The 10,332-nt window shown below is 34.7% G+C and overlaps 1 protein-coding gene across 1 annotated transcript in view; it reads right to left on the bottom strand.

Moving 5' to 3' along the window:
* Positions 1-855: 855 nt before the first annotated feature.
* The window catches only part of LOC142337118 (uncharacterized), a 57,790-nt gene continuing 48,313 nt past the window's right edge, over positions 856-10,332 (bottom strand). The window contains exons 8-9 of the mRNA XM_075386215.1: positions 8,392-8,466; positions 856-1,207 (exon numbers count right to left, since the gene is read on the bottom strand). Coding sequence (XP_075242330.1) covers positions 965-1,207; positions 8,392-8,466 — 318 coding nt within the window. The 3' untranslated portion in view covers positions 856-964. The remainder of the gene's footprint in view (positions 1,208-8,391; positions 8,467-10,332) is intronic.

Raw genomic sequence — 10,332 nt, 5'->3', positions numbered from 1 at the left:
ACAAGGGCAAACTTAATATAATTTAGTACAAATCAACAGAATATGAACTGAATATGGTACAACCGTACCACAAAGATAATACAATTTAAACATAATTGGACTCTCGGGTCACCCTGAAACTTAACATTCAGCATGTTTGCTCTTTCATCTGTTGCAGTTCTGAAGAACGTTTCATCAAATATAGAATTGGTTCGTTTCAAAGGTTCGTTTTATTCATATTTTTGGAAACTAAGCAGCAGAAAACAACTGTTTTCGAATATTTTAGTTCAAACAGTTGCTAAGCCAGATGATGCAATCAGTTGTTCGATATGTTAGATAAGTTGTTGCAATTGAGCTATTTCTCCAAATTCTTTGATTGAACGAAACTAGGTAGGTTAATTGTAATAGTCTCCTTCTCATTATCGATAACAGTAGTGCGGCATTTTTCACTTGTTTTTTTCCAAAATTGTAATTATTTTGGCAAACGAGGAAACAAACATGCTCAGTACGTTATATGCATTGGCTAACGACTAAAGCGCATGTAATTTTTTAGAGGCGAAACAAAAAGCAGACTCATAAAAAAGCTTCTCTTCTCATGATTGAACTATATTTTGACCCAATATTCAATCTTTTGGACGAGCAAATGTCGCGTATGGCATTTTGGGTCAAACAAAAGTCCGGCATGACAAATTTTGCGTCAGTTTTTGGGCCGTTCTCTAACGTCAAGCAAAATTATTTTCACGGTTGCTTTGTGTCCAACAGTGTCTCTTCATGTCGTTTTCGGATCCGGTATGATCTTTTCAATCCCCCTTAGACAGACAACCGCGGTTTTTTAATGTTGGAGCTCTAAGCCAGGGCTGTATTAGGCATAGAAGATATCTTGGATCATTAATTGCAAATTCAAATTTATTTAAACAAACACTAATCATCAAATAAAAGTATAAAAATGCAAACTGCAACATAATAATGATAATACTATTCATTATTAGACATACGTAATACGAGCACCAAATTTCTTGAGAGCGTCTGAGGAGTTAAAGTGTTGTTGCGGTTGCTTTTCTTCACGTTTTTGCAGCTGGGAGGTTGATGAGGAGGTAGGGGAGGTCCTTTTGTGCAACTTTGGTGGAGATAAAGCGGTGCCTTCACCTCCGACTGTATCATTATTGCTACTCGCAGTATTAAGAAGCACGTTCTCCTCCAGTAATAGTTCAATGACGTTATCGCGCATCTGAAATTATCAGAAAGTCCTATTACTGTGTTCATGTGAAACTGTACAGTGGATTGTTAGCTTGATACAAAATTTTATCAGCCTATTTGAGTAGATTCCCGGACCTAACGCCAAGTCAATTTCAGTACTGGGCAAGTCTAAATCCAAGTTTTATTTCATTACTGATTCAGAACTATGATCATGTCACTTTTTACACTTGGCAGTCTAAATCCAAGTCTGGGCTGAGACTTGGGAAGTCTAAATCCAAGTCAGATTTAAGACTTGGCAATTCTTAATCCAAGTCAGACTTAAGACTTGGCAATTCTAAATCCAAATCTGATTGAAGACTTGGCAATTCTAAATCCAAGTCTGATTTAAGACATGGCAATTTAAGTCCAAGTCTCGGCTAGCCGAATAAAACTTCAAAAATAGCCGAAAAAAAACGTCTAAAATAGCCGGCGAAAATGATCAAATTTTGAGAATTTTTTTGAACTATGATCAAATTTTGGGAATAATAGGAGTTATGAACCCATTAAAATGGACTTGACTTGCATTATGCATTAGATTTTGCAAATAAAAAATGTTCACAATTTTCAGGCTAGATCTGGAATGGGCGCTTATTTTCTTCATCAAACCCAGTTACTTCTGTTTTTTTTTAATAGACACTATATGCTGCAGATTAACCGGACCTAACGCCAAGTCAATTTCAGTACTGGGCAAGTCTAAATCCAAGTCTTATTTCATTACTGATTCAGAACTATGACCATGTCACTTTTTACACTCGGCAGTCTAAATCCAAGTCTGATTAAAGACTTGGCAATTCTAAATCCAAGCCAGATTTAAGACTTGGCAATTCTTAATCCAAGTCAGATTTAAGACTTGGCAATTCTAAATCCAAATCTGATTTAGGACCTGGCAATTCTAAATCCAAGTCTGATTTAAGACATGTCAATTTAAATCCAAGTCTGATTTAACACTTGGCAATTCTTAATCCAAGTCTGATTTAAGACTTGACGATTCTAAATCCAAGTCTGATTTAAGACTTGACAAGTCTAAATCCAAGTCTGATTGAACACTTGGCAATTCCTAATCCAAGTCTGATTTAAGACTTGACAATTCTAAGTCCAAGTGTGATTTAAGACTTGACAATTCTAAATCCAAGTCTCGGCTAGCCGAAAAAACAACAAAAATAGCCGAAAAAACGTCAAAAATAGCCAAAAAAACATCTAATATAGCCGGAGAAACGTCAAAAATTGCCAAAAAAAATGTGAAAAATAGCCAAAAAATACGTTTAAAAGAGCCGGGGATACGTCAAAAATAGCCGGAAAAAATCTAAAATAGCCGGCGAAACGTCAAATATAGCCGACAAAAAGGTCAAAAAATAGCCGGGGAAACGATCTTCCACTGGGTCAACTTCACCTCTTAAATTTGTGTCATTTTTCAGTGCTGTATCATAATTGGACCGAACGAGAGGGCCGAGTTTTAACATGGAAACCCTCACGGTGTTTCCTCTTTTAAGGATTTTGCCCCGAGTTATGTTACTCGACATTTGCCAAGTCTGGAATATCAAGAATTGTCGATTTTCGGCTAAAATTCGGCTCGAAATGGCTGAAAACGGCCCAGAAACACTTTAAAATGGCCTCATATGGCCTCTGGTCGCTCTGTGTCACCTTCCAGGATCGACCTGGCTCATTTGCTATCAGCTGGTATCAGTTGTCAATCGCCCCGAGAAAGTGCATATGAGAAAACGTAAAAATCGTGGCACGTTGCGAAAATTTTTGGAATTCGTAATTTTCTCTCAAAATTTTTTGAAAAGTAGGTTTTGACTTAGGAATCAACTTCCAAGTGTTATCCAAGTCTTGGTTAAGACTTGCCAATCTTGTAACACTTGTATTTAGACTTGCCCAGTACTGATATAGATTTGGAGTTCGGTCCGGGTTAGATTAGATTTATCAGATCAATCGCTGTGTAAAAAGTACTTAACCTTAGTGCACACAGAGATTGCGAGACATTCATATAGGTCTTAATTAATCTATCGAATGATGTCTCTTGAGAGAAAACAACAAAAAGAGAACAAAACTAAGTTATCTTTTTTATTCCTACCAAAACTGATCAGTAAAGTAATGTATGTAAACTAATGTAAGAGTGTTAGTTCTGATTCAATCAGTTTAATAAACTTTTTAAAAGTAGACAGGTCATTTTGAACATTTAATCAAACAAGGAGGCTCGGTAAGGTGCGTACGCACATAAAGTTCCGACCCCGCTCATCCACATTCTTGACTTAATTGGCTACCAAATGATGAAGGGATAGAAAGCTTTCAAAAACATACATATTGCTCAATAAGCAACCAATGGAATACAGTAAGGCCATGCTAGAGGGCGGATGAAAGTTATTGATAGCAGGAATACTAGAGCGGACAATAAAAGAAATCAAACGACAAACATTAATTACGTCCAAAACTCGATGTCTATAATAAAAAAAATCATAACAAAATCAAACTCGCATGAGTTATAATCTAAACCAAACAATTTAATCTATAGTTCATTAGAGAAAATATGGACGTGTCCTCATTGCGACTGGTTAACAGGTCTACAAAAAGAGCAAGGAGGTCCAAAGTTCAAAATTACATTTCTATTTTTGAAAACAATCAATTTCAGAGTTATTAATGTCAATCAACTGAAATCACTGAAAAGTTCATTCAGATCTTCGTTGGAGAGCAATTGAGACATGCCATTATCCAGTATTCAATTGCTCAAAATTTCAGAACCAATGGGACCTATGATTATTGTTATAAATTAAAACGAAAACAAAAATCACTTAAAATATACAAACATAAAAAAATCTCAAACGTTTTCGGAAATCTCGTAGTAACAGTAGCAACAAAGTCGAGAAACAAATGTATGAAGCTCAACTCGTTATAAAGATTAAATTATAGCTCACTGGAAACAAGTTGTGACCTGGGTTTACAAAGACTGAGATACAAGTACACTAAGAAACTACTTAAAAAAAGACGGAGCTGAAAAACCTAATTATGTTTTTGAAAACATTTATTTTCAAAAGTCATAACATACTTATGATTTCAACGAACAGCGATGTATTACGTTGCAACACCTCAGGAAGCCAATTGGACTTGTTAATAATTAGACTAGGTCACCATCTCACAAAACAACAACAGATACAGACAGAAGCCAAAATATCGAACAGTTCTACGACATCACACTGTTGTAGGCACTATAATTATAAGATGTTACTTGCAAGAACTGCAAACCATCTTTCCTCTTCATCTTAACATCATCGGGTCAAAAGGAGAACGTAGACATGACAACAAGAGGAAACCCAAAAACTGAACAGTATAGATATCTCGAAAACTTTTTATGAAACTAAAAAGTCGAAGCCATCAGTCACAAGGCATAACCAAGCAAAAAAATATTTGAATCAACAAAATACAATTGAGACTTCTAATTAGTGAGATTGAGTTGCATGGTGACGAAAACAAAAGCAAAGGGTAGACTGTTAAAATTTTTTTAATTAATATGAAATTCATTAAAGCAAACAGCTATAAACTGAAATCTTTAACTAGGTTGAGTTATACGTCCTGGGCAAACAATTGAGACATATCGTTATATCGTGTTCAACAAAAAAAAACAAACATAGGCAAAAAATCCGCGGAAATTTTTTAGATAGCTGTGTCTCAGCTCAAAAAGCATAAACTATTCAACAAAAACAAATAATATATTAAGATACTCCTTTTTCCAACGCTGTACATTTTTTCTACTATGCTTTCTTTCAATTGGACTTGCCAATAAACTGATAATTCGACAATGAAACATAATGAACTCATAAAATATACAATTTTGCTCAAAAAGAAAAATCGAAAATGCGTAGTATCAAAACAAAGAGACCGCTAGCTGAATATAAAACCGTTACCAACAATAAAAAATAACTCACAGGAAATGGGTTTCTGTAAGTTTTTTTCTTTGACTGCGCCCGAAGTTGGGAGAAATAAGATAAAAGAGTGGTGAAATTAAAAATTCACCGATATTTTGTTGAAACAAATATATTGAATCATAGCAAACAGATAACAACTGATTGAATCGTCTAGGTTCAATTACACCAACCAAAAAGCTAAAGGATCTTTGATTGGGGATACTAGGTCATTTGGCTGCAGAAAGTATAACAAATGAAAGCAAACCCCAATAAAACATAAAATTTTTGCAAAAACAATAAGTCACAGCCATATAAACCTTGAGCCTAACTCAGAAACCATAATATTATCTCGTTGGGCCCAGTTTATTGTGAATAGTTTTTGTCATTAATGAAGCCCTGATTTGAAATTCTTGCAATTAATTTACAAAAAAAAACATTTACATAACGAAAATATTTTGAAAAGAAATTTGCGCCCCATTAAAATCCGAAAAAATTTATTAAAGTAAGGATCCGTGTTGATATCAAGATCAACCCAGCTGTTGCTGCGCGTCTAGCAAAGCGCTCAGTCATTCAAATGGTTGCGAAATTGATCAATTTTAAAACAAAGTTTTTAAGATTGATAAAAAATAATGCATTTTGTATAATTATTGAGTTTAAATTTGCAAGAAACTGGCCAACATATAATTCCAGAAGTCTCCTAAATCCAGCTAGGAGTACAACTAGCTCTTTGTTGAGCATAAGAAGAATATGGTTGCACCTTTAAGGTGCCTACTTTCAGCAAGTTTTAACCAAGTGGGCTAAAAAAGCGATTTGGTCCCATTTTTGACAAAAAAGTCTGAATTTTGAAAAATTTAGCATAAATTCTTACCAAAAAACTCGGATCGAACAATTCAGCAATCCTCTTTTTTCTTTAGAGATAAAATCTATAACTCCACAGTTATCAACTTTAACATATTTTTGCAAAATTGAAGAAAATTTGGTCAAAATTGACGAAAACTTGGTCAAAATGTGAATAAAACAGCCGAAATACGTCTAATATTCAACAAACTTTAGACATCGATAACTACCTATAGAAAGAGAAAATTGAAAAATCTTTTTAATTCCACATTCTACATTGGACGGGATTTCTAATGATACCACTCACAAATCTCTACAATGATTATATCGGTCGGCCAAAATTGACTGAAAAAAAAACCCATTTGAGTATATAGTTCCTCCCTCATTAAAGTGGGTCGGAACAAGCATTTGTTAAAAGCTCTTGATAGAGTTTTAATCGTGGTTCATTGGCTAATATAAATCCATTAGCTGTTTTTAGAGTTTAATTAAAGCTGTTATCTTCCATTGATTAGCTTCGTGTCCCCTCTGCCACTTCAGCTACCTCTGTCCGTTTTTTTTCGTTTTCGTATTCGCAATCAATTAAGCAGAAAAGCTGTTCCTCTTGGGGGATGGGATATTAGGCGAATACACGATTGGGCGAACGAAATTTTTATAGCCATTGGGCGAGAATTCTGAATTAAAATTTTGTGGCAATTAGGCGAACAGCAATTAAAACACTTAAAAGAGGTGCTTCAAAATCTACTCTATGTTATAAAATTGTCAAGTGTCCCTAACACCTGGTTGTCATTTCTTAGTCGTCATACAAAATTCATATATGATATCATACAAGTCACACGCTATTTCTTAGTACAATCTTTGTACGATTAACAGGAAATCATATATGACTTAGTACGATAACAAGGACATTATATACGATACTTGTATGATTAGTTGGAGATCACAAAAGAGAACTCACTTATGATATATGTATGATTATCAAGAAATTGTTGATGATCAATGTATGATTACCAGGAAATCATAAATGCTTTTTTGTATGATCACCCGGAAACCTTACATGTACCCTGCACGATAACCAGAATATCATAACTTGTTTACACATAGCAGCAAAATTGCCGGAAAAAAACCGCCGTTGACCCTAGTGACTGGCTTTGGGATAGAAAAAGTTAACAAAAAAGATAAAAATTGACAACAACCTCAATTTTTCTACGGTCGATTCTGATAAAAATGTCTTCCAGAAAAAATTTGTTTCCAGTCTATGATATTTTAATGATTAGCAGGAAATCATACTTTCACATAAGATCTTGTACGATAACCAGGAAAATTGAATATCATAACGAGGATAAAATGAACTGATATCATTATCTATCTTACTTCAAGCCAAAAGCGCGTCACAATTGGGGCCGTTAAAGCGTCCTTTAAAAAATTGTATGACCTTTCTCTGATTACCAGGATATCATGAAAATCATATATGACCTTGTATGATTACCAGGAATCAAATATGACCTTGTCTGATTACCGGGATTTTTGTATGACTGGCAACCCGGGCAGTCGTCTTTACATTTAAAAGAGTTGTTAAATTACATGCAAAATGTATCATTGTTTTCAATGTTTTGTATCTCTTTTACTGTACTCAGTGTCATCGCGCCCAATGATTTTGAGTTTTCAAAGAAAAAACGAAAAAAATGACTTCTAAATGTCAATCTACGCGAAAAATAAGTGTTTTCATTGATTCCAGGTCTTTGATGCTACTGCAAAACGGACCTTGCGTGACATAAAGCAGACAAGTTTGCTAATTCATAGGAGCTTCGGTCTAATGGAACCTGCATTTCTGTTTTGATCAGTATTTGATTTGCTAATCAATATTTTTAGTTTTTCAAACTATAGTTTCGTAAAATACGTAGCGCATCGGTAGTCGAAAGCGAAGTTATATCATGTAAAATGTTTCCAAGAATCCTCAATATTACTGTTCTCTATTAAAATCTAGCATCATGAGGGTTTTTAAGCAATGTTTCTGCAATGAAATTGATCTCATATCTACTGTAATTTAAGGAAATAACATCAGTCCTTAAGATCTTGCTGAAATTTTTGCAAGATTACACGTTAATATGTACAAAAGCTTCTAAAATCATGCTGATCTTGGAAAATAACAGCCAATGCACAACTAGAAATGTTAATACATTCATACTTGTAGAAAACATCTATTTGCACTCTGCGTAAACTACTGACAATTACTGTCTTCCCTCAGGAGTCTCGACTTTAAACCATAAGAAGTCTTTTATGAAAAGAATATCCGTTCTCTCTGAGTTTTAAATTGGGAAAAAGTGCAGAGAGATGACGGCTGTATGTGTATCTGGCTAACGAAGTTTGAGTCCTTCACGTACTCAATTTTTCTATTATAGCAAAAAAGATAAAACTAATCAGAGTAGGGTTGTTACAATACCTGTGAGTGGAAATGTTGCGTGTTTTTCAGACTGTTGATTTCCGTTTGAATCTCCTGATGAACATCTAGTCTCAACTGAAGCAAACAACACTACTCAACATTCTGAAATCTACAATTTCTACTGAATTGTAACCGATTAAATGTTCCAACCCTCAAATTTAATTGGGGGTTAGAAACTTGATGCTATTACCCTGACTTTTTTGTCCAGTTTATTTTGACCGATCTCAATCCTTTTTGAAGAGCTACAAACTGCGTACCAAGGAAGAGCTCGTGCCAAATGAAATGATTGTTAGTAACTAAATAGATTTAAGCGAGAGATTATTAACCAATCAGAATCGAGTATTTAAATTACGTATAGAATTGCGTCTAATATACATAAAAAGTTCCGGAAAAGTTCGTATAACCTAATTTTAAGTAAATAATACCATGATATGTATCGAATAAGGCGGTTTTAGGCTTAATATTTTTAGGTTCTCTAGACGATTGTTGATCGATTATGAACTGATTCTGACGTCAATGACATCAGACAAAAAACCAGTAAAAGAGCATCAAAAAAACCTTGCCGTCTAAACTCTCACTTGTTGCTATGTACGTACTAGACTTAATACGTTAAGAATGCTGATACGTTGCTTTATATATCGATTTGGAAGACTGACGATGAATGAGTTGAATTGAGCATCCGAAAGAGTGGTTTTACACCTTTATATTGGTGCCGCTCCCAACTTCCCAGGTTTAATCTGAATCTTGCGGGATACTTATGAATTAGACTTGATATTGAGCTCAAACTGACAAATTCGATCGCAACAGAATTAACAAACGATGCCCTTCAGCACGGGAAATTTTGACAAGTTACTGGAAAAGGCGACGAGGAGCAACCTCCTGGAACCGGACTGGGATGTGACACTGCAGTTTTGTGATGCTGTGAAGGAAAGTGAAGTCACCCCCAAGTATGCTGCCAGTGCTGTCTCAAGAAAGCGCACCATGCCCTGTCAAACCCTGAATTAAGTTAACATCCAAAGAAGGTTCAAAACGTGACTAATTCATTGGGTGAATGTCAGAGGTCCTAATGGATGTAGGAAAACAAGAGTTATCAGAGCTGTTTCCATACAAATGAATCTCCCTCTGGAAGAATTTAAAGTGGGAGATGACTGCACTATTTTTATCGGATCAACTTATGAAGGAGTCCGATTTAAATGAATTCAAATCCTTTTTAAGTTCGTTGGATATCGATATTCAATCACAACAACCATATAAAGATGGAATCTAGAAGCTTTCACCGTCGATGACCCAGAAGAAATGAGATTTGCAGTTTCAATTGCAAAGGAACCGAGATTGAAAGAGAAGCAGGCATTCTACCGACGAACAGGGCACAAAAAATACTCCAAAAAAAAAACTGTAAGACAGAACCTCTAAATTTTTATTTATATCCTACTTCGATATATCTCTATTTGAATTTAGACGGCAAGAACTACAACCCATGAACTTTTGATTTTAAGTGGGGTAATCAAATCAAAAATTTTGAATAACTGGTCACCAAAAACCCTCAGTTGTAATTTAAGAGCGAAAAAAAAACACCGATTTTGATAATTTTTGGCAGAATTACCAAAAAATCCGAAAAAGTAATCAAGTCAGTTCGTAAATCGAAAAATTACCTCTGATATAGAGAAAGCCGATAAAACATTATGCTAAATTGTTCAATTTTGAAAAATTTTGGTCAATTTTGATGCAATTCTTAAAACTTTAGAAAATCAGTACCGAATATTGATAAACCGTATATTCAAGCTTAAAACCGTCCAGTTTACTGGATTATCGTTCCGTAATCAAGAATTTGCAAAAAAAATTGACCAAAACTTGAAAAAAAATTGGACAAAGGCATAAAATTTTCGACAAATTTGTCGAAATTTTGATTTTTCAACCAGAAGGCTCGTTAATTGAGTGAAA

This window comes from Convolutriloba macropyga, chromosome 3 (assembly GCF_964194025.1).
Source record: "Convolutriloba macropyga chromosome 3, txConMacr16.3, whole genome shotgun sequence".
Classification (NCBI taxonomy): domain Eukaryota; kingdom Metazoa; phylum Xenacoelomorpha; order Acoela; family Convolutidae; genus Convolutriloba; species Convolutriloba macropyga.
Note: the sequence above shows the minus strand (reverse complement) of the source record. Positions and strands in the feature narration are given on the sequence as shown.